Source organism: Hypanus sabinus, chromosome 2 (genome assembly GCF_030144855.1).
Source record: "Hypanus sabinus isolate sHypSab1 chromosome 2, sHypSab1.hap1, whole genome shotgun sequence".
Taxonomy (NCBI): domain Eukaryota; kingdom Metazoa; phylum Chordata; class Chondrichthyes; order Myliobatiformes; family Dasyatidae; genus Hypanus; species Hypanus sabinus.
Genome location: NC_082707.1, coordinates 15,809,880 through 15,835,691, shown reverse-complemented (window position 1 = coordinate 15,835,691; position 25,812 = coordinate 15,809,880). Strand labels below are relative to the sequence as shown.

The window sequence follows — 25,812 nt, the reverse complement described above, 5'->3', positions numbered from 1 at the left end:
TACGCTTTTCCTTGAAGCTTATATGTAGCCATTTGGATAGGCACATGAATGTGAGGAAAATGGAAGGATATTGACATTGCGTAGGCAGAAGAGGTTAGCGTAGTTGGCCATTTGATTACTAGTTTTATTGGTTCAGGACAATAGTGTGGGCTGAAGAACCCGCTCCTGTGCTGTAGTGTTCTATTTTCTCTGTTCCACTGTATGTTCCTAGTATGCAGATGTTTGTAGTTGGGATGGTACATATTAAGCCTTTTGTTGGCCTGTTTTTCCCATGAGATATTTCTTTGTGTTTTGCTCTGGTTTTAGCAGGATGATGTAACATTTGGGAACAAATATGCAGATGAGTAGGCCAAAGCTGGAGGCCAAAATGGCAAAGATCTCAACAGCCACGGCGTACTTCCCAGGAGAGCTGGCATAGGCTGGTATGAAGGCCAGCCACACCGCACAGAAGATCAGCATGCTGAAGGTGATGAACTTGGCTTCGTTGAAATTATCGGGGAGTTTCCGAGCCAAGAACGCGAGAACAAAGCTGAGACATGCCAGAAAGCCAATGTAACCCAGTACACAGCAGAAGGCAGCCACCGAGCCTAAATCGCACTCAAAGATAATCTTCTCCTTATAGTACTTGGTCTGCTTCACTGGGAATGGGGGGGCAAGGAGCAGCCACACCAGGCAGGTCACAAGCTGGACTGCTGTACAGACCAAGACCCCCAGGATTTGCTGCAGGGTCCCGAACCATTTCATCACATTGCTGCCGGGGAGAGTTGCCTTAAATGCTATCAGCACTACCAGGGTCTTGGCTAGTATGCAGGAGATGCAGAGAACGAAGCTGATGCCGAACAACGTGTGCCTGAGCACACAGGACCAGACTGAGGGCTGCCCGATAAAGGTCAAGGAGCAGAGGAAACACAGAGCCAGAGAGAAGAGAAGCAAGAAGCTGAGCTCGGAGTTGTTGGCTCGGACGATGGGGGTTTTCCTGTAGTACCAGATCACTCCTGCAATACCCACTGTGCTGGCCTCTCCCAACAGGGACACGGTTGTCAAGGTGATCCCCATGGTACCATCAAATGACAGAAACTCCAGATGTTTTGGGATGCACTCATTCCTCATTGGGTTGGGCCTGTCTTCTGGAGCGCACAGAATACAGTTGACAGAATCTGAAGATTGTAGGAAAATAAACAAAAATAACTTGAATATTTTACAACATACACCCAGAAATCACTTTATTAGGTATCTCATCAGGTTCAATTTCTGTCCTGTCTATCAGGAGTCTATATGTTCTGCCTGTGACCTCATGAGTTTCCTCTGGATGGTCTGATTTCCCCCCTCTTTCTGAAGAGACATATGGGCTAGAGCTAGTAAATTGTGGGCAGCCTATCCCCCACGCAAACCCAGACTGTGTTGGTCATTTTTCTATATTTTTCAATATTCCTATCTACATGTGACAAATAAAGTTTATCTTCTTCTTAAGAATAAATGAAGATCTCTTTAGAGTTCCAAACCATCAAAATTCAGATGTATACAGTACACAAGCAGGCCTTCCAGCCCAACTCATCCATACTGAACAAACTAGTCCCATTTGCCTGTGTGTGGCCATATCTATCTAAACCTTGCCTATCCATGTACTTTTCACCCCATCTTGATTTTATACACCTCTATGTCTCCTCAGTCTTCTACCCTTCAAGGAATGAAGACCTAGCCTAGCCAATATCCCCTGAAAATGCAGACCCGCAAGTTCTGGCAGCATCCTCATAGATCTTCTCTGCACTCTTTCCAGTTTAAGGATGTCTTTCTAGTAACCGTGTGACCGGAACTGTACAAAATACTCCAAGTGTTGCCTCACCAACATCTTGTACAACTGCAACATGACATCCTATACTCATTGCCCTGACACATAAAGGCCAACCTTCCTCATTACCCAGCGTATATGTCACAGCACTTTCCTGGAACCATGTAAAGATAAAAGATAAGCTTTATTTGTCACATTTACATTGAAATATTGAAACAAGCAGTGAAATGCATCATTTGTGTCATTGTTTGCGATGTGTGGGGGAGATTGTGGATACTACCACACTTCCGGCACCAACATAGCATGCTTACAACTGACTAACCCTAACCTGTACATCTTTGGGTTGTGGCAGAAAGCAGAGTATTCAAGGAAAACCAGTGTGATCATGGAGAAAACATGCAAACTCCTTGCAGACAGTGTTGGGAGTCAAACTCTGAAATGTGCTGTAAGTCTAAAAAAAACTATGGTTAGAGCACAGCTGGAGTATTGTGTTCAGTTCTGGCTGCCTGATTAAGGTTGTGGAACCATTAGAGAGGGTACAGAGGAAATTTATCAGGATTCTATCTAGACTAAGGGGTCACGTCTTATGATGAAAGGCAGAGAAAGATAAAGCTTTTCTCTGTGGAGCAATGGAGAATGAGAAGTGACTTGATAGAGGCTCATAAGACGATAAGAAATTAGATAGAGTGGACAGCCAGAGACCTTTTGACAAGAGGGAAATAGCTAATATTAGTGGTAATCTTTAAGGTTCTGAAAGAAGCGTTAGGCATGCAGCAAGTTGCCCCATCCTAGAAAAACCCAGAGCTAAAGAAACACCTGCAGAAACTCCAAAGACCTCATCCCTAGCAGAGGAAAGCTCTTCAATGGGATCCTCAGTGGGGGCAACTTGAAAGACTGACCCAGGAAGAGGATTCTGGCAAGCTGCTGGCAGTGGTTGATGCACCAGTAGGGGGTGATAGGCTTAAGTAAGTGCATAAATTACTTTAAGGTGAGAGGGGAAAGTTTAAAAAGGATGTGTGGGGCAAGTGTTTTCTACAGAGAGGGAGGTGGCTGCCTGCAATGGGGAGGTGGTGGAGGCAGATACGATAACAGATGTTGAAGAGGCTCGGATTTATGCACATGAATATGCAAATTATTGAGGGATGTGGATCATGCTCCGGCAGAAGAATTAGTATAATTAGCTTAACTACCTTGTGAAAAGATTGTGGTCTGAAGGGCATGTCCTTCTGCTGTGCTGTTCTGTGTTCCATGTTCAATTATACTACATGTATAATAGTGATAATGTGCATGCAGCCTTCTTAAGAATGTTTATCGGTGTCGTGATCTTTGCTACTCTGTAATTAAAGTTACGGAATCATATTGGGTTGATTGTGAGAAGGCAGCAAGTGCACATGCACATTGATCATGCAATGAATTTATTGGGCCATCTGCACACTAAAGGCTCTCTCATTACAAGAAGGTTTTTGAGTGTGCATGCGTTTCATCTTAGTGGGCATGGTTCTTCACATTCCACATTGTAAGTTTCCCAGTGTGTACCGTTACTACCATGAGTTAGTAAAAAACCTTTAATCATACAACTCTTGTTGTATATGCTCTGCGCACGGGTAACAGTTACTGTAGCTGCACAAGTGAATGGTTGATTTATTGGAGTTAATGGTTGACCTGGAGTTTGGAAAAATGGTGGGGTGGGGTGGGGGGGGGGGAGTTGTGAAATGTCAATGAAATCCATTGAATATTGAAAGGCTCAGACAGAGTGGACAAGGAGAGGATGTTTCCTCTCGTGGAGGAGTCTAGGATTAAAGTGAACAGCCTCAGAATAGAAGAACGTCCCTTTTGAACAGAGATGAGGAGGAATTTCTTTAGTTGTTGGGTATATTTAAAGCAGAGATTGATAGGTTCTTGATCAGGATATCAAGGTGTCAAAGGTTATGGGGAAAAGGTAGGAGAATAGTGTTGAGAGGGATAATAAACCAGCCACAGATCTGCTGTATGCCGTCGCTGAGTTCACAACATAATTCATGGGTTTTCATGAAGGTAAATAATCTACCTGTGGTGTTACTGATCTCTCCGTCTGGACACAGCAAGCACTTCGAGCAACAAACTGGCTGTCTTTTCAGAACTGCTTTTCTGGTACCTGGAGGACAGCTCTCCGTGCACACTGACCGAGGGACCTGCGTCACAAACATAGAGGTTAGTTCACTACAGCTGACTCCCAGGAGTCTGGGAATAAATCCAGCCAGATTAGTTTATTGTCAATTACACCAAGGTGCAATGAACAATCTTGCATGTGTGAAGCTCATGGTGTAAACTGTGTACATGGAGATAATGAATACAATAAAGTTGAAGTTGTATAAGACATTTACGAGGCCTAATTGAGAGTACTGTGTGCAGTTCCAGTCACCTACCTACAGGAAAGGAGAATGAGAGGCAATTTAATAGACACACATAAAATTATGAGGGGTATAGATAGATTAAATACAAGCAGGCATTTTCCACTTAGACTAAAACTAGAGGTCATGGGTTAAGGGTGAAAGGTGAAAAGTTTAAAGGTAACATGAGGGAAAACCTCACTCAGAGGGTAGCAAAAGTGTGGAACAAGCTGCCAGTGGAAATGGTGAATATGAGTTCCATTTGAACATTGAAGAGAAATTTGGATAGGTGCATGGACATGAAGGGTATAGATGGTGCAGGTTAAGATGTGGGTAGATGGGAGTTTCTATCGAATATTGAAAGGCCTAAATAGAGTGAATATGGGGAGGATATTTTCCATAGTGGGGGAGTCTACGACAGGATTGCACAGCCCCCAGGATAGAAGGATATTCCTTTAGAACAGTGATGAGGATAAATTTTTTTAGACCGAGGGTGGTGACTCTGTGGAATTTATTCGCACAATGGCTGTGGAGGCCAACTCACTGGGATATTTGAGCAGAGGTTGATAGGTTCTTGATTAGAAAGTGTGTCAAAAGTTACATGGAAAAGGCAGGAGAACGTGGTTGAGAGGATAATAAACCAGCCATGATGGAATGGTGGAGCGGACTCGATGGGCTGAATGGCCTAATTCTGCTCATATGTCTTCTGGTCTTAATCAAGTATGATACAATGGCAAAGCAAAATCAGTGGGCCAGGTGAACTAATTCTGCTCCTTTGTCTTATACAGTCGACACACTCAGCATGTCACATAGTATCTTACTCTGGATTTGTAGCTTCTGCAGAATAACTTCATTTTATGTTTTATACAGTCAAAAGCTTTTGTATCCAGACAGATCATGAAATACGTAAGTACATCAGGGTCTTAAAAGAGTAAAAGAAACATATGGAAGTATCTGTTAGTTATAAGAAGCAGGAAGTAGGAAGGGCTTATGAGAAATATAGGGTAGCCAGGAAGGAGCTAAAGAAAGGTCTTAGGAGAGCTCAAAGGGGGCATGAGAACGCCTTGGCATGTAGGATTAAGGAGAACCCCAAGGTGTTCTATGTGTATGTAAAGAATAGGAGGATGATGAGAACAAAGGTGGGGCCGCTAAAAGATAAAGAGGGCAACATGTGCCTGGAAGTGGAGGAGGTTGGGGAGGTCCTAAATGAATACTTTGCTTCAGTATTCACAAGTGAAAAGGATCTTGATCAGGATGAGGTTGAAATAGAGCTGGGCCTGTGTGCTGGACAATGTGGAGATTAAGGAAGGAGTGCTGGATCTTCTTAAAAACTTTAAGATTGATAAATCCCCAGGGCTGGATATGATACACCCCAGGTTGTTGTGGGAATTGAGAGAAGAGATTGCAGGGGCATTAGCTATGATCTTTGAATCCTCTTTGGCTGCAGGGGAAGTGCTGGAGGACTGGAGAATGGCAAATATACTTCCCTAGTTTAAAAAAGGTAATAGGGAGAAACCTGGGAACTATAGACTGGTGAGTCTTACGTCGGTGGTATGCAAACTACTGGAAATGATTCTTAAGGATAGGATCTACGAGCATTTAGAGAAGTACAGTCTACTCATGGACAGTCAACATGGCTTTGTGAAGGCTTCATAAAATGGCTTCATGCCTCATGAGCCTGATTTGAGTTTTTTGAAGAGGTAACAAAAGAAATTGATGAGGGTCGGGCAGTGGATGTGGTCTACACAGAATTTAGCAAAGTATTTGACAAGGTCCCTCATGAGAGCCTCATCCAGAAAGTCATGAGGCATGGGATAATTGGAACCTTGGCTGTTTGGATAACAAATTGGCTTAAAGGAAGAAAGCAGAGGGTAGTTGTGGAAGGAAGGTATTCTGCCTGGAGGTCGGTGACTAGTGGAGTGCCGCAGGGATCTGGGACCTGGGACCCCTGCTATTTGTGATTTTTATAAATGACCTGGATGTAGAGGCAGAAGGATGGGTGAGTAAGATTGCGGATGGCACGAAGATTGGAGGAGTTGTGGATGGAGTTATAGATGGTCGAAAGTTACAATAGGATATAGACAGACTGCAAAGTTGGGCAGAAAAATGACAGATGGAGTTCAATCTGGACAAGTGTGAGGTGATGCATTTTGGAAGGACAAACCAGAAGACTAAATACAAGATTAATGGTCAGTTACTTAAGAGTGTGGATGAACAAAGGGACCTTGGGGTTCAAATTCATACATCCCTCAAGGTAGCTGCACAGGTTGATAGGGTAGTTAAGAAGGCCTATGGGATACTAGGTGTCATAAACAGGGGGATTGAGTACAAGAGTAGAGAGGTCATGTTGCAACTCTACAAATCTCTGTTGAGACTGCACTTAGAGTATTGAGTTCAGTTCTGGTCACCTCATTATAGGAAGGATGTGGAAGCTATGGAGAGGGTGCTGAGGAAATTTACCAGGATGTTGCCTGGGTTGGAGAACAAGTCATATGAAGCAAAGTTAGAAGAGCTGGGACTTTACTCTTTGGAGCGTAGAAGAATGAGGGGGGACTTGATAGAGGTCTACAAGATTATGACAGGCTTAGATAGGGTGGATAGTCAGTACCTGTTTCCCAGGGCACCAATATCAAACACCAGAGGGCATATGTACAAAATGAAGGGAGGGAAGTTTAGGGGAGACACCAGGAGTAAGTTTTTTACACAGAGCATTGTGAGTGCCTGGAATGACTTGCCAGGGATGGTGGTGGAGGCTAAAACATTAGGGGTATTTAAGAGCCTCTTGGACAGGCACATGGATGAAAGAAAAATGGAAGGTTATGGGGTAGTGTGGGTTTAGTACTTTTTATTAAGGATTATATGGGTCAGCACAACAAGGAGGGCTGAAGGGCCTGTACTGTGCTGTAGTGTTCAATGGTTCTACAGAATGCAGAATGTTATGTACTAGTTACAGATATATTGTGATGCAGGTAGATAATCAAAGTGCATAATTCACAGCAAGGAAGATTGGAAGTTCAGAATTCAAAAATTGATCATTTGGCATCAAGGGTCTGATAGAAGTGGGACTGAAACTGTCCTTGATCCTCGTGGCACATCCCAGCAATGGTCAGATTTTTCAACTCAAAGTTTTGTCATTTGTTGTGAACTACAGAGTCACTGGTCCACCCATTCAGAGCTCACACCTTGTCACTGATGCATAGATGTCTCCTCACACCATATTCCACTTGGATTTAGTACCTTAAAACCTTTGTGCTGTTTGGGAACCAGATGGTGCTGGGTGAATGACCCTTGTCAGTGTTGTCCTTTTTGGGCACCATCAGAATCAGAATCAGATTTCATATCACTGGAAATGTTGTGAAATGTATTGTTTTGCAGTAGCAGTACATTGTAATGGATACAAAAATATAAATTTCACTAAGATATACAGTGCCTATAAAAAGTATTCATCCCCCCCTTGGATGTTCTCATGTTTTATTGTTTTATAACTGTGAATCACAGTGGATTTATCTTGACTTTTTTGACACTGATCAACAGAAAAATACTCTTTTTTGTCAAAATAAAAACAGATCTCTACAAATTGATCTAAATTAATTACAGATGTATAAATTAATTAACTTTCTCTTTGCCAGTGTTCCCATAAAATTACTACTGGTGAAGCACCCAGGCAACAGTTGTTGAATGCACAATCTCTCCCATCTCAGCCACTGAATCTTGTAACTCCTCCAAAGTTGTCATAGATCTCTTGTTGACCTCCCTCACTAGTCCCCTTCTTGGATGGCCACTCAGTTTTTGATGACAGCCTGTTGTAGGCAAATTTACAACTGTGCCCATATTCTTTCTATTTCTTGTTGATGGACTTAACTGTACTCCAGGGGATATTCAGTGACTTTGAAATTTTCTTGTATCCTTCTCCTGATGTGTGATTTTCACTAATCTTTTTGTGGAGATCCTGGTGTATTGTTTTGTCTTCATGGTGTAGTTTTTGCTAGGATACCAACTCACCAGCAATTGGACCTTCCAGATATAGTATATTTTACTACAATCAATTGAAACACCTTGACTGCTCACAGGTCTCCAAAAACCTATCTCTATTTAACTAATTATGTGACTTTGAAAACCAATCAGCTGCAACAATGATGATTTGGTGTGTCATATTAAAAGGGGATGTGAATACTTCCACAATCAATTGCTTCATGTTTTAAATTTGTAATTCATTTAGATCACATTGTAGACATCTGTTTTCATGTTGACACCAAAGAGGTTTTTTTTCTTTTGACCAACCAGTGTAAGAAAAAATCAAAATTAAATCCACTGTGAGTCAGTGTTGTAAAATAATAAACTTCCAAGGGGGTGTGAATATTTTTTTATAAGAAATGCACACACACACACACACACACACACACACACACACACACACACAATCAGTGGCAATGAATTCCACAGATTCACCTACCACTAGATAGGTTTCAATGAGATCCCTCCTCATTCTTTTAAAATCCAGCAATTATGGGCTGAGAACCATCAAATGCTCATCGTACATAAACCCTTCCATCCTTTCATTCACAGGATCATTCTCACGAACCTCCTCTTCTCCTCTCATTCCTCTCCTATACCAGCAGATCATGTCTTAGATAAGGGCCCAAACCTGTTCACAATAATCCAAGTGCAGTCTGACTAATGCCTCATAAGGCCTCAGCATCACATCTTTGCTTTTATATACTGGTTCTTTTGAAACAAATGCTTCTGGATGGTACGTAAACAAAAGCTTTTTGACTATATCTCAGTACCTGTGCCAATAATAAACCAAAGACAAATCCCAATAAGGCCACTCCCATCAGAAACATTCTCCAGCCTTGATATCCTTCACAATCTCCGCTTCAATTCTAGGCTCTTGTTCATCCCTTATTTTAATCACACAGTTGCTGGCAGTGGACTCTTTAACCTCTCAAGTCCAACACAGAAATTCCTTCCCCGCCACCTTGTTTTCTTGTTTTCTTTTAACCTAACTTTTCACTCCATTCAAAATTCAAAGTAAAGTTCTTAAGGAATTACATACAGTATAGTCACTATATACCACCTTGATATTTGCTTTCTTGTAGACATTTACAGGAAAATTAAGAAATAACAATAGAATTTATGAAAAATTATGCATAAGGAAACCTGATGAACAATCAATATGCAAATATGGACAAGTTACGTCAATAAAATAAATGAAGCAAATATGTGACACTAAACTGCAGAGCCCTTGACAATGAGTCTATAGGCTGTGCAGTCAGTTCAGCACTAAGATGAGTGAAGTTATTCATGCTGATTCAGGAGCCTGATGGTTGTGGGGTAATAATACACACCTAGTTTCAATTGTGGGGAGGGTTTTGACTGTGATGGACTGTGAAATTTGCCAGTGATCCCAATGGACTGAGATGAGACTGCAACAAGAGTTTGTTGGAAGCTGGGTTGTCGAGATGGAGTTTGCACATTCCCCCGAGACCCCGTGTGTTTCCTCTGGGTTCTCCAGTTTCCTCCCACATCCTAAATGTGCAGGATGGCAGGCCAGTTGACCATTGCAAGCAGTCCGTAATTTGTAGGTGAATGGTAGGAGCTGTAGTGGTGGGGGGGGGGGGGGGGGGGTGGGTGTGCGAGAGAGAGAGTTGGTAGAACTGTGGGGAGAATAAAACAAACTAGGATAGGCTGTGTGGAACATGCAACAGTACAGCCTGTCAGGGCACTTCAGCCAACAATGCTCTATTGACCTTTTAAGCTATTCCATTACCAAACTAACCCTTCACTCCCACATTGCCCTCCTGTTTTACTTTCATTCATGTACCTACGTAAGAGTCTTATAATATGTCAGACTCTATCATCACCCCCTGCATTGAAGGTCAGGCCCACTACTCTCCATGCAAACATCTCTCCTAAACCTTCCTCCACTCACCTTAAAAGGATGCCATCTAGCGTTGGCCATTGTTGCTCTAGGACAGTGATTAACAACGGGGGCAATTATGTGTCCTCAGGAGGTGACACATAAGTGAAAATAGAAGTCATCAGAGGGTGTTCATGATTTTTGGGAGAGGAGTGGGGAAATGGTTAGCAGCACCCGAAGCTGAGGCATGAGACCGACCAACCTTGTCAACTGGCTGCCATTGTCAACATCCGATATGCATTCCCAGTTTGTTTTAATTTTTTATTTTTAATTTAGCCCACTTAAAGATGGATGAATACATACAGCAACTTCTCTATGAATCTGAAGGCGATGAAACCTTGAATTCTAATCTTGCTAAGAAATATAAGCTACTGAAAGTGCATCAGCACAATGTTATCTACGTGGAGTGTTGATTCTTCCATTTCCTGAAAATCAGTGATATCCCATGTGTCCTATTTGTAATACTGTACTGTCTAATGAAGTGTCTAGTTTGCAAGAACACTTTATAAAGGACTCCCTGCAGAAGTTATTTGGGGTATTACTCAGTTTCAGGAGATGAAAAAAGCATTTGAAAATTGCACACACTCGCATTAGTTGCCAAGAAAGCTAAAAATGACCTTGATGATTGTCTCATTACTTCTTATAACATCTCCAAACTGATAGCTAAGTGTGGAAAATCTCATGCATTCTGTGAAAGATCACTAATTCCCGAGGTCAGAAGAGCTCAACACTGTTCTGAAAATGGATACCAGTATTCTAAAATCAATTCATCTGAGTAATAATTCTGTAGCTCATTTGTACTGAGGAAATGAGTGAAGACGTTGAGTATCAACTATGCACAGAACAACAAAACACAGAATTTGGGATAAAACCTGATGAGTTAACTGTGCAACATGATGAGGCAAGGTATTTTCAGCATCTGCAGAATTTCCCTTGTTTGTGATGAGGCATTCTAATGACATTTATATAGTTTATCATATATGGAAAAGTGTATGAAGAGATTTTCTTTTATAATTAGTGAACTACAAATATCAATCTACTTTGAGTTCAACATATATATTGAGGATTAAGGTATTCCAATTAGGAACAAAAGTCCTTGTACAACAGATGGAGCACCATATATGACAGGTCACCATGCTAGTTTAATGGCAATTACGAAAAAAATAAATTCCACGTCTGTTTGCAATTGATTGTGTAATTCATCATTAACATCTTACTGCCAAAAACCACAGTCAGCAACATTTTTCAAGCATGACTCTCGTAATATCTGCTCTCAACAGAATTAACTCACATCCATTAAATAGCAGAATATTTCATTAGTTATGCCAATGTAACAATGAAGAGTTTGGCTAGCTTCTTCACACTGAAGTGCATTGGCTCTCAAAAGGCTGCTGCTTAACATGTTTCTTTGCTCTTTTTGACACTGTTGTTGAATTTTTGCTCAAAATCAACACAAGTTTAGAACAAGATTGAATTTCTATGTGGAGATATGGCATATCTGGCAGATCTGTATGATGAAATGAATATTCTAAATATGTAACTGAACAGTGAGCATTACAATTTAATCAAGGAAAAAGTCCAGTGTCCTCTCTTATTGGAAAATTGGAAATATATAACCAGGCATCAGGAGAAGAATGTTCTCTCAGTTTCCCTGTATGAAAAGCATGACACTCTCTTTCACAGACTATGATTTGCAAGAGTACTCTTTACACCTGCAGTCACGGAAGCAGGGTTTTCAGAATTGATTCAAAGCTTTGAACAATCTGAAAATTCTGGACCGGGTAATTAACCTATTTCTTTGCAAGGAAGAACAGAAAGAGAGTTTGCAAGAAGAAATTCATAATGATGAAGAAGCAAAAATGTTGGCTTTTGTGGTATGTGCCTACATTGTTATATGAAGTTTTCTGGTCTTTGGAGAAGAGCCAAACTGCACTTTATTGCATTTTGATCCTCCTACCTTGTTGAAAGAGGTTTCAATGCACTGTACCACATTCTTACAATAAACAGTAATTGCTTGGACATGGCAACTTAAGACTTGTGCTGCCAGAACTTGAACCAGATATTTCAAATCTTTCTAAAAACCATAAAGCTCAAGGATCATATTGATATTGAAGCTGCAGTACAGAGGACATGTACTGTGCAAGTTAGGTTTAAAGACAAATTAAAATTTGCAGCAGAATCATTTTCCTCATGTTTGCATATGGCAGACATGTTTTTACACTATGGAAAGTAAATTGTGCCTAAGAGGACCATTGACAAGTATGAAACTGCTTTGTGGGCAGCATTGGGCTACAAACGGGTTGGGAAACACTGCTCTAGGAAAAAAGGCACTGGCTGTCCACTCTATTTAGAGATACCATATGGTAACAGACCCGTTTGCCCAATGAGCCCAAAACACCATTGTGACCTATTAACATGCTGACCGGTATGTATTCAGAATGTGGGAGGAAGCCGGAGCACCTGAAGGAAACAAACATGGTCAAGGAGAAAACGTTCAAACTCATTACAGACAGCAGCACAACTAACCCAGGTAGCTAGTGCTGTAAAATGTTATGCTAACCTCTATGCTACTATGCCACCCTACGTACTCCTCTTATAATCTGATACACCTCTATCATGTCAACTCCCACCTTCCATCCTCCAACAAAAAAAGCCCTGGCTTACTCAAATAGAACTAGGAACGATGGAGAGCATGAACCTGATGGGGCTAAGGGTCTGTTTCCTTGCAATACTTCTCAATGACATTTTTCAACAAGCTTTTGGTCATATCTTACAATGCTCCACAGTTCCAAATTTGTAATTTCTTTGAACCACTTGTGGACCATTCCGTTACATTACAGTTGCTGTATAAATGGATACATTGCCATATTTATTGTCATTTTCAGAGAGTCCGAGAGATTTATTAGGATGAAGGATCAACTTTACTCACCATCATATTTAAATGTCGTGTGTTGGTCAGGGCAAGATGTGAAACAGATAAGCAGCAAAATTTAATAATTATTAAGTATAAAGTATTATATAAAAATAAAGTTAATGGTAAAGGACATATTTGGAATAAAGTGCATAAATACATAAATTCCTGCATGTATTTTCAATTAAATTGCATAACTGAAAATTTTTTAAGTGGTTACAGTGCGTGACTGAGGTAACAGGTAGAAGAGGTCGTGTGGTGAACCAGAGTGGTAGATTAAATTTATCGTCTGGGGGTAGAAACTTGTAAGATGGCATGATTTTTTTTTTGTTTTAATAACCCTACAGAAGGGAGCTTTAGGAAAGGCAGTTTCTAGCGCATGTGTCCACAATCATCTTTCCTGCCTGCTTCTTTGTCCTGGATACATACAAGTCCTGAAGTGATGGTAGACTGCAGCCAATGAGCTTTTTACAGACCTGACAGTCTCTGTAGTTTTTGTACATTGTGAGAGGATGCTGCACAAACCAGACAGTAATGTCTGATGTGAGGATGCTCTCTATAATGGCAGTGTAGAATTGCTGTATGTCTTGGGGAAGGTGGAATTATACCAGCTCTCACAAGAAGTATATCCTTGGCTGAGCCTTTTTGTAATGAAGGAGATATGACTCCAACACAAGTTCCTGCAAAATTAGCTCATGGAAATCAGCCCCACTGGTTTGGAATAGTATTCAGGTGTGGACAGGCCGTGCTTAGAAAAATGAGTGGGCTTTCCATTGAAACCTATCAAATATTGAAAGGCCTAGATAGAGTGGATGTGGAGAGGATGTTTCTGACAGTGGAGGAGTCTAGGACCAGAGGGCACAGATAGAGTGGATGTGGAGAGGATGTTTCTGACAGTGGAGGAATCTGGGACCAGAGGGCACTGTCTCAGAATAGAAGGATGGCTCTTCTATTCTGATATGAGAAATTTGTTTAGCTAGAGGTTGAAGAATCTGTGGAATTCATCGCTGTAGATGGATAAGGAGGCCAAGTCATTGTCTATGTTTAAAGTGGAGATTGATTAAGAGGCTCTTCTTATGAAAGGATGTCAAAGATTACCAGGAGAATAGCAAAAGTAAATCAGCCATGATAGAATGACAGAGCAGATTTGATGGGCTAAGTGCCCTGTTTCTGCTCCTATGTCTTATGGTCTTATAAACTATGCTGCCCACTCTGGTATCGTCAACAAACACTGAATCAATAAATGGGCCATCTTACCGAGGTTTGTTTGCCATGCCAAATGATATTTTCTTCCTTTATCTGCAGATCATGTTCCAAATCTGAAGCTGCATCAAACCTGCCAACATGAACATACTTAACGGACCCATCTGCTTCTTCTTGCCAGTTGACGATGTCGTAGGAGGCAAGTGGGTCTCCATTCCCATCGAAGGAAACTGTCTCCCCCAATTTAGTTGTGTAATTCACCTTCTTCAGGTAATGGAGCAGCTTTGAAAAAGATTAAAATAAAGAGCAGAACTCATGAAACTATATTTACATTTGCTGCGACTTACTTTATTTATCTGATTAGAGATACAGTGTGGAACAGGCTCCTCCAGCCCAATGAGACGCACTGCCCAGCAACCCACCTGTCTTACCCCAGCCTAATCACTGGGCAACTTTCAATGACTAATTAATCTACTACCCCGTAGGCCTCTGGATTGTGGGAGGAAACTGGTGCACCCAAAAGAAATCTACAGATCTATAGGGAGAAACTTCTTCCAGATGCACCAGAATCGATCTCTGAACTCCAAAGTCTGAATTGCAATAGCATTGTGCTAACTGCTTTGCTACTCTGGCACCCCAGGTAACTACAGATTTTTTTATGTGGAAATTAGAATCAGGTTTATTAAGATTGGTATGTCATGAAACTTGTTGTTTTGTGAGAGCAGTACTGTGAAAGACATAAAATTACTACAGGTCACAATGAAAGTATAAATAAATAATGCAAAAGAGGAATAGAGAGGTAGTGTTCATGGATTCATGGACCATTAAGAAATTGATGGCAGAGGAGAAGGTGCTGTTCCTAAAATAGTGGTCTACCAGGCCCTAAACCACCCCACTATTCTCTTAAATGTTGAAATCGAACATTGATCCATCATATCCACTGGCAGTTCGTTCCACACTCTCACCACCCTCTGAGTGAAGTAATTAGCCCTTATGTTCCCCATAAATATTTCGCCTTTCATCCTTAGCCTGTTACCTCTAGTTCTAGTCTCATCCAACCTCCGTGGAAAAAGGCTGCTTCTATTTACCCTATCTATACCACACTTAATTTTATATACCTCTATCAAATCTTATCTCATTCCCCTACACTCCAGGGAATAAAGTCCAAACCTGTTCTACCTTTCCCTGTAACTCAAGACCCATCAAAATCTTTGTAAATTTCCTCTGTACTCCTTCAAGCAATCCCAAGCATTGGTAATGCTTAAAGATTCTGGGGAGAGGCAACATCTGGAGGGTCTGTCCTGGGCCTAATACATTACTGCAGTCATGATGAAGGCACACAAGTCTCTCTAATTTGTTAGGAGTTTGAGATTTGGTATGTCAACAAAGACTCTTATAGAGTTCATTAGATGCACGTTGGAGAGCATCCAGACTGGTGGCACCATAGTCTGGCACGGAGGGTTACAAGCAAAGGATCATAAGTGTCTGCAGAGGCTTGTAGCCAGTTCGATCACAGGCATAACCATCCCCACCTTTGAGGACTTCTTCAAGAAGCGGTGCCTCAAGAAGGTAGCATCCATCACAAAGGACCCTCAGCACTCAGAACATGTTCTCTTGTTGCTTCTACCTTCTGGAATGAAGTACTGGAGCCAAAAGTCCCAGACTCAGTGATTTCGGAACAGCTTCTTTCCCTCCACCATCAGATTTCTGAACAGTCCATGAACTCATGAATGCTATCTTGTTATTTATTTTATTTTCAGATTCAGAATGGAATAGGCCCAATGAGCCACACCACATAACACACCACCTATTTAACATCAGCCAAATCAGAGGACAACTTACAATGACCAATTAACCTACAAATCCTTTGTCACATGGTGCAAGCAGAATCATCTGCAGCTTCATGTGAAAAAGACTAAGGAGTTGGTGGTGGACCTGCAGAGAGCTAAGGCACTGGTGACCTCTGTTTCCATCCAAGGGGTCAGTGTGGACATGGTGGAGGATTACAAACTCCTGGGGATACGAAAGGACAACAAACTGGACTGGTCAAAGAACACTGAGGCTGTCTGCAAGAAGGGGCAGAGCCGTCTCTACTTCCTGAGGAGACTGAGGTCCTTTAACATCTGCTGGACGATGCTGAGGATGTTCTACGAGTCTGTGGTGGCCAGTGCTATCATATTTGCTGTTGTGTGCTGGGGCAGCAGGCTGAGAGTAGCGGACACCAACAGAATCAACAAACTCATTTGTAAGGCCAGTGATGTTGTGGGGGTGGAACTGGACTCTCTGACGGTGGTGTCTGGAAAGAGGATGCTGTGCAAGTTGCATGCCATCTTGGACAATGTCTCCCATCCACTCCATAATGTACTGGTTAGGCACAGGAATACATTCACCCAGAGAGTCATTCCACCAAGATGCAACACTGAGCATCATAGGAAGTCATTCCTGCCTGTGGCCATCAAACTTTACAACTCCTCCCTCGGAGTGACAGAAACCCTGAGCCAACAGGACTTATTTCCACTTGGCATAATTTACATATTATTATTTAATTATTTATGGTTTTATATTGCTATATTTCTACACTATTCTTGGTTGGTACGACTGTAATGAAACCCAATTTCCCTCGGGAACAATAAAGTATGTCTGTCTGTCTGTCTGTCTGTCTGTTATGTCATTGGATTGTAGAAAGAAACCCTTGCACTTTACAGGGAGACAGTAGAAGCACTGGAATTGAACAGCAAACAATGGAATACTGCAATCTGTCAAAGCATCGCATTAACCACTACACTACAGTGCAGCACTATACCTCTTTATGCACCACATACAAAATGTTAGAGGAACTCAGCACACCAGATAGTGTCCATGGTGGAGTTACTTATTTTCTCAGCTCGAAACATCAACTGCTTCTTCACTTTCATCAATGTTGCCTGAATTGTTCAGTTCCTCCAACATTTTGTGTGAGTTGCTCTGGATTTCCAACATCAACAGAATTGCTCATGTCTGTCCTTTTTTTTTGAACTTTTTTAAGTAACTTGGTAATTTAGTATATTTGCACTGTACTGCAGCCACAAAACAAGTCAGCGATGATGAATCTTGAGTCTGAAATTATTTCTTTCTTGAATATCATGTAAAATACCTTTGTGGAATGTACCTGATCAAGTAGGTTCGACCAGAGATATTACTATTTAGCAGCCAAGGAATGAAGATGAAAATCTATCCCATTATATCCTTCAGGTTCAGAGAGGCTATGCTAGCCATATGGGCCAACACAAAACAGGGCCATTTTCAAATGTTGTCAGCCACCACCCGCTCTCCCTTTCTCTGCCTGTAATACTAAAAGACCTATTGAGTACTTCTCAGAATCAGAATCAGGTTTGGGGTCATGGAATCTTAGAACACTAAAGCACAGATATAAGCCCTGTAGTTCACCTAGTCTGTTCCAAACTATTAATCTGCCTACTCCCATTGACCTGCACTCAAACCATAGCTCCATATGCCTTCCATCCATGTATCTATCCAAATTTTTCTTAAGTGTTGAACTCAAACCCGCATCCACCATTTCCTCTGACAGCTCATTTCCACACTCTTACCACCATCTGAGTGAAGAAGATCCCCCTCGTGTTTACTTAAGCAATTCACTTTTCACTATTAACACATGACCTCCAGTACTAGCCTCACCCAACCACAGTGGAAAGAGACTGTGTTCATTCCCCTATCTATACCCTTCATAAATTTGCAAGGCTATACCAAATCTTCCCTCATTCTTCTACAATTGAGAGAATAAAGTCCTAACTTATTCAACTTTGCCCTATAACTCAAGCCTCAATGTCCTGTCAACTTCCTTGTAAATTTTCTCTGCAATCTCAATCTTATTAACAACTTTCCGGTAGGTAGGTAGGTAACTAAAACTGCACACAATAACCCACATTAGAACTCACCAATGTCTTATACTGTACAACTTCAAAAATACATCACAACTCCTATACTAAACACTTTGATTTATGAAGACCAATTTGCTAAAAGCTTTCTTTATGACCCTATTTACCTGTGACACAAGGAGTAGGGATTATAGATCTGTATTCCCAGATCCTTCTGTTCTACCACACACATCAGTAGCCTCATGCTTACCGTGTAATTCCTACCTGGGTTTGTCCTCCCCTCACATCACACACACTTGTCTGCATTAAATTCTATCTGCCATATTTCAGCCCATTTTCCCAGCGGGTCCAGATTCCGCTGCGAGCTTTGATAGTTGTCCTCACTGTCCACTGCACCTCCGATCTTGGTGTCATCTGCAAATGTGCTGATCCAGTTTACTACATTATTGCCCAGATTGTTGATATAGTTGACAAATAACGGACCCATCACTGATCCCTGTAGGACACTATTTGTTATTGAAGCAACCTTCTGCAACCATAATTTGACAACTTCTGAAAAGCCAATATCTAATCCAATTTACAACCTCAAATTAAGTGCCAAGTCACCAAACCTTTTCAACCAACCTCTTGTGCAACCACCTTGTCAAATACCTTGGCTATAATCCATGCAGATAACATCCAATGTTTCCTAAACCTGTTATCAATGTTTTTTATTGTGATGAAAACATACTAACTCCGTACTGTACAAAATTTAACTTTTGGAGACTTTCCGCTTGCCAAGTACACCTTTACCAGAAATCAACCTGTCCTAATTCCTTTTGTTGGAGAAAATTTGGCTTTCTCCAACTTTGAATCTCAATGAAGAGGACCAGTCCAAATTCTCTCCATAATGGTCTTGAAATTAATGGCATTTTGATCACAAGGGGCAAAGTGAACCCCTGCACAAACTTCTGTTACCTACCCTGTCTCATACCTCAATAGGAGACTTGCATTGTACTTTGTCCAGCTGCAGCCTCTATGTACTGATTAGGGAAACTTTTCTGAACATATTTGTCTAACTACCCCTCTCAGCCCTTTTACAGTATGAGAGTCCTAGTCAATAAGTGGAAGTTGAAATCACCTCCTATCACAACTTATACACACAAGAGGTGCTGGAAATCTAGAGCAGCACACACAAAATGCCAGAGAAACTCAGCACGTCAGGCAGCACCTATGGAAATTAATGAACAGTCAACATCTTGGGCAGAGTCCCCTCATAAGGACTGGAAAGGAAGGGGCAGATGCAGAAATAAAAATGTGGTGGAGGAAGAGGAGAACAAGCTAGGGGATAGGTGAAGCTGAATTGGTGAGGGAAGGGGGTAAGAAGTAAGAAGCTGGGAGGTGAGAGGTGGAAAAGATAAAGAGTTGAGAAGAAGAAATCTAATTGGAGAGGAGATTCACCAGGGGCAGGTGATAGGTGGGTGAAGAGAAGAGCTAAGAGGCTCGAGTGGGGAATTGAATAAGAAGTAAGGGAAGGGTGGAAAAATAAGTTACCAGAAGTTGTCAAAGTTGATGTTCATGCCATCAGGTTAGATGGTATCCACCTAGAATATGAGGTCTTGCTCCTCCACCCTGAGAGTGACCTCATTGTGGCAGAAGAGGAGGCCATGAACTGACATGTCAAAACAGGAATGGAGTTAGGAATTAAAATGGATACTTTCAGAAATTTATGTTTCTTGCAACAGCCTGCAATCTTTCTACAAATTTGCTCCTCTAAATCCCGTGGACAGTTAGGTGGTCTAAAATATAATCCCATTTGTAATCATCCCTTTTGTATTCCTCGTTTCCACCCATACATCTTCACTAGGCAAGCTGTCCAGTTTGTCTTGTCTGATTTTCCCTGTCTGGTATGCTACCCCTCTCTCATTTATCACTCCTACGACACCTTGAAATAATAAGGTGCCAGTTCTGCCCCTCCTGCAACCAAGTCATAATTCCATGTCTGGATCCATTTGCTCTACAGTACTCCTTGCACAGAAATATACACAACTCGGAATATTTGTCCCACCATGCTCAATCTTTCAGTTGCCAACTGTACGTAATCTAAACAACAATGCTTCTCACAACTACTCCACTATGTGCTCTGGTTCTCATTCCTCTGCAACTGTAGTTAATCCCTTGAAAGCAAACCTTTCTTGATTATTAAACCATACGGCATAGGAGCAGCATTAGGCTATTCAGCCCACTGAAAGTGTTCCTCTATTTCATCATGGCTGATTTATTATCCCTCTCAAGCTCATTCTGCTGCCTTTAAATAATAGTGCAAAATGAAAATACAAACCGTGAAGCAGTTCATTGACCATTCAGAAATATGATAAGGGAGGAGAGCAAACTGATCCTAAAATGGTGAGTGTGTGTCTGCCGGCTCCCTATGCCTTGACTCTGATGGTAGTAATGAGAAGAAAGTTGTCCCATAACTCAGCCAGAACTGACCCTAGCCTTCACAAGTGAGATTAACTTGGCCAACACAAGTGAATTGGAACTTGACATTAATTGGGGGCATTATGGCAGCATAGTGGTTTGTATAACACCATTACGGAGTCAGTGACATGGGTTCGATTCCCACTGCTGTCTGTAAGGAGTTGGTAGGTTCTCCCGGTGACCATGTGGATTTCCTCTGGGTGCTCCTGTTTCCTCCCACGGTGCAAAAAACATATGGGTGAAGGTCAATAACTTGTGGGCACTGGAAACATGGCGACACCTGCTGGATCCAGCCAGCACATCCTTGGTTTGTGTTGGTCGTGATGGAAAATTATTTATTTCACATATGCTTCTATGTTTTGATCTACATGTGACAAATAAAATTAATCTTATCAGCAAATAAGCCACACCTACCAAGGGAGAAACAGTGGAGTGGGGTAATCAGACAACTAGAATACAAAATGATGTTGAGTGCCCATCATTTATAGAACTGCATCTCCAACTAAGATATTGTCAAAATTACTCAAAATCTTCAAGCACTTACCTGCCATGGTTTGAAGTTAAAGATGTTAGCACAGGTATTATTTGGTTCAATACCATTTTTGCAAGCATTTAAGTTGTGAAGGGCATGAGCTATTGCATATACAGCCTTGTACACGTTGTAAGAAACCCTCAGCTGGGACACATCTGAATATATATTGTACGTACTGTTTAAGTCCTCTGACCCAGTGCATTGGTTCTGAGTTGACCTCGAAGCGTTCTTTGCTGTGATGCTACTGGATATATTTAGAGAACACTTAAATATCATCTCCCACAATTCATTCACAAAGAGATTGTTCGGAGTTTTGAATGGATGGGCTTCAAGCAAGAAATTCCTCAGACCTGGAATCTCACCTCTGCGAATTGCGAACCCTATTGTCCCAGACAGAAGGGGGAGATTCTCTTTGGTTGCGATCAACGCAGATGTGACCCAGGCCTCGCTTGCTATCCATTGCTTTCCAGTGATATTTTGTCTCACGATTTCTTGGATTAAAGGATACGCATCTCCCTCAATGGCAAAAATGACGATGACCCTGGCAGTCGATGCTTTAATCGTCTCTGCAATTTGAAGGATCTTTTGCCTGGTGTATATTTTTGGAATTATTTCAGCAAAGGCAATGCACACCCCCAGCCTTCTGACTTCATCACTGAATGCTTGAATACCATTGCGGCCATAGTCATCATCACCAGCCACTGAACCCACCCATGTCCAGCCAAATCGGTGCACCAGCTGGGCCACACCTTGGGCCTGATAGGCATCGCTTGGCATAGTTCGGAAAAAGGCCGGGAATTTATTCCTGTGACTCAGACATGCACAGGATGCAAAGTAGCTGACCTGGAGAGAAAGAAAAAGTCATACAAAGCTTACCAGTAATGCAAAATGAACAGCTTCTTCATATGAGACCTTCAGACATTGGAACAGAAACAGGTATTTTCACTATCGAGTCTGCTCCACCATTCCATCATGGCTGATTTATTATCCCTCTGAATCCCATTCTTCTGCCTTCTCTCCATAAACTTTAACAGCCTGACTAATCAAGAACCTTATCAACCTCCACTGAAAATATACCCAATAACTTGACCCCCAGAGACATCTGTGGCAATGTTCCCCACCAGCCATTTTAAATTGCTGAACCCATGAGCCGTGCTTCAAAATCAGAATTAGGTTGAATATCACCGGCATATATTGTGAAATTTGTTGTACTTGTGGCAGCGGTAAAAGGTAATACATAATAATAATTGTGAATAACTATGTATCTTGTACTGACCTGTTGCCACAAAACAACAAATTTCACATCATATGTTATTGATAACAAACCTGATTCTGACTCTGCAATGGTATGATTTCACTCAAGTGCACTTTTGAAAGAACTATACAAATAAACCCACATTGCAACTTCTATCTTGTAGCTCTGTAACTTACACCTTTTTAGTTGTTTTTTTTTTCCCAATTTCCTTCTGATTAACCTTAATAAATCCACTGCCTTTGTTCCTTCAGCTTTTGAGGACAGGAGTTAGGACATCGGCACAGCCAGCTCTGAGACAATAGGCAAGGTCACCTGATTCCAAACAACTGGTTTATTGATCATTACAGAATGGCTCTCTGGTGCTTCCTCCACCCTCTCCTCTCCCTTCCCGCGTTTCCAACCATGATCTCCTCTCCCTGCCCCCTTCCCACTCTCAATTGAGAATAGAAACTCTTATCAGAATCAGGTTTATCACCAGTCAGGTATTTCATGAATTTTTTTGTGGCAGCAGTACAGCGCAATACCTGAAATTACTACAGTATGTACACAAGTCTTAAGTCCCTGAGATTTATATATATCTAAGCACAGTACAGTATTTTAGTGTAATTTTTTTTATGTATTGCTCTGTACTGTTGCTGCAAAGCCATGATTTTTGTGACCTTCATCAGTGGTATTAAATCTGATTCTGTTTCTGATGAATGCATGCAGAGCACATTGGGAAATGGGATGGAAGTAGCACTGTAACAGTTTCTTCCATTTCACCTTGAAACCCTTCATAGTTTATGTCCTTCTATCAATCCTCCCCATTAACCACATATAACATCAAACAACATATATAAATATATTTTCTCAGAGACACAATGGATTCGACAGATGCTGTACAACTTGAGCAACACACACTAAAATAGAGGAGGGAATTGACAGGTCAGGCAGTGACTATGGAGAGAAATAAACAGTTAATGTATCAGGCCAAGAACCTTCATCAGTCCTCCATAGCTCAAAGCACTGCCTGGCCTGCTGAGTTCCTCTGCATTCCATGTCTAATTTGGGCAGCAGGGCAAATTTGCACACTCTATGACTCAATTACTCAGTGTGTCAAGCAACATCCATGGCGGGAATGGGGAAGACTACCTTGGGCTCCTGTCTCACCACTCCTCTCTTCACATTATATTGGCATTGTCCCACCTCCAATCTCTATCTTTATTCAGGCTTTCAATCAGAAACAGTTCCTTTTCTACCCACTTTCCCCAGCCACATATATGCTGCTCAACTAATTGACTTAATCCAGAAGACTGTTTGTTGCTTCTACGCTGTGCACCCTGTTGTTAGAGAAAGATTGGAAAAGGTATCACAATGGCCATCTTGAATTTATGTATCTCCTTTAGGGAAGTTGCTTATCCAGCGCCTTTAACCATGTGACAAGGATTCCACACATGAATTTGAGATCACAAGACACTGCAACAGATGGTGAAGATTGCGGAAAATGTCATTAGGGTTTCTCTTCCTTCATCCAACCATTCAGGATGTATATCGGACGGATGACAAGTGCATTGCCTCCAGCATTATCAAAGATTTGTCCCATTCTTCCCACAAACTCTTGGACCGCAGGCAGAAGGTATCATAGCATAATGACCAGAACTGTCAGGCTGGGTAAAAGCTTCTAACGCCACCCCCAGGCTGTTAGGCTTCTTAGCAGCCTGCTGGCACCCTGTACACTGTCTGAATGCACTGACGCCAGCTCCGCTCCACCCACACTCTGCAACTCACAGACACACTCTCCCACTGCACTGCTCACGTTCCATTCTTTTATTGCTGCTGTTTCACATATTTATGCAAATTTATTAATTATAATAGTGTCAGTAATATTATTCTATCTTATGTAAACATACACCTCACACTTTATGTAAACCTGTCAATCTTCAGGCCATGTCACTCAGGGACACATGCTAATATTATTTTGTGACTGTATGTGCTAGATCATAATGATAGGTGCTGTGTATGAGTTTATATAACACCATGTTTTGCAACCTGGCCCCAGCGGAGCAATGTTTCATTTTGCTATATGTACATATGTGTGGTTGAATGATAATAAACTTGAACTGGAGATGAATAAGCACATCTTGTGCATGGAATAATGAAAAATCCCACATCATTCAACACTTACATCTCTCAACCTCACTTGAACACAACTTACCATTGGAACTCTGAAGGCACCCAGAGTGTGTTGTATGATCATGGACTGTGTTGAACCCGAGTCACCGACTATCACAGGAATGAAGGCAGATCCTTCACAGTTCTGGCTGGACACCGTGTCCATTCTTCCATTCGTCGATGCCAATGCTGATCGAAGAGACTGGGTGTGTGTGGCACACGTGTCGTATATCCGATAGCCCAGCCTCAAATGCGGAAGGAGAGTGCTGTCTTCGTTTATTTCCCGAATCGCAAAGATCATCGTCTGTACCCAACGGAAACTCCTGAGATCAAATCTGCAGAGAATTATAAATCAGGTGGAGATTCAGGCCAGAAACCAATATCTCTCTTATGTGGTTCATCTGCCCATCACCCCTCCTTTATTTGGTTCTACCTATCATTTCCAGCCCCTGAGTTTACCTGCCCTCTGTGTTCCTCCCACCTGACCTCAACAGCCCTTCATCTCCTAAGGACTAAAGATTAGCTTTATTTGTCACATATACATCGAAACATGCAATTAAATGGGTCACTTGCATCCAACATCACCTAGTTCTGGGGTAGGCATATTTTGGGGGTGTTACAACACTAAAAAAGGACAGGTTCACTTAAACCCAAAGTGGTCCAATATCCAAGTGGGCACATTTAGTAGAGCTGTTAGAGAGGGTTTAAACTAATTTTGCAGGGGGGTGGGAACCAGAGTGATAGGGCCGAGGAAGAGGAAAACAGAAATAATTCCATGGTAGTGTGCAACAGAGATAATAGAAAGAACAGGCAGGAGATGTGGCTTAATTAACGCCAGTGGCATAAGTTAGAGGGCAATAGAGGAGTGGTGCAGTTAAAACAGAAAGCAGAAAATATTGGACTGACGGTGTTGTATTTGAATGCATGCAGCATAAGGAATAAAATGGACAATCTCGAAATTCAGCTACAGATTGGCAAATATGACATTGTGGCCGTCTCTGAAACTTGGCTGAAGGATGGCTAACATTGGGAGCTGAACGTCCAAGGATATATGATGTATTGGAAAGATGGGTTAGTAGGCAGAGGGGGTGGTGTAACTCTGTGTATAAGATATATTAATTCATTAGAAAGAGATGACATATGATTGGAAGTTGTAGAGTCTCTATGGTTTGACTTAAGAAATGGCATGGGTAAAATGGCACTAATGGCAGTTATATACAGGCCTCCAAACAGCAGCTGATGTGCATATTACAAATTGCAGCAGGAGATAATAATAATAGGGCTGTCATGGTGGGAAATTTTAATTTCCCAAATATTGACTGGCATGACCCCGGAGTGAGGGGTTTA

At 41.6% G+C, this 25,812-nt stretch overlaps 1 protein-coding gene across 1 annotated transcript; it reads right to left on the bottom strand.

Moving 5' to 3' along the window:
• Window positions 1–243: 243 nt before the first annotated feature.
• On the bottom strand, window positions 244–24,781 carry LOC132406559 (extracellular calcium-sensing receptor-like). The gene is made up of 5 exons (XM_059992386.1): window positions 24,509–24,781; window positions 21,072–21,902; window positions 14,247–14,474; window positions 3,837–3,960; window positions 244–1,157 (listed from the first exon to the last, which is right to left on the bottom strand). Exons 1-5 carry the CDS (start codon window positions 24,764–24,766, stop codon window positions 244–246), a joined length of 2,355 nt encoding a protein of 784 aa, XP_059848369.1. The 5' UTR covers window positions 24,767–24,781.
• Between the last annotated feature and the right edge of the window lie 1,031 nt (window positions 24,782–25,812).

Coding starts and splice junctions, on each gene's coding strand:
- LOC132406559 (XM_059992386.1), bottom strand. CDS start 24,766: ATGATCTTTGCGATTCGGGAAATAAACGAAGACAGCACTCTCCTTCCG. Junction 14,475..21,071: donor TTAACTTCAAACCATGGCAG/GTAAGTGCTTGA, acceptor TCTTTTTCAAAG/CTGCTCCATTACCTGAAGAA. Junction 3,961..14,246: donor GGCATGGCAAACAAACCTCG/GTAAGATGGCCC, acceptor TTTGTGACGCAG/GTCCCTCGGTCAGTGTGCAC.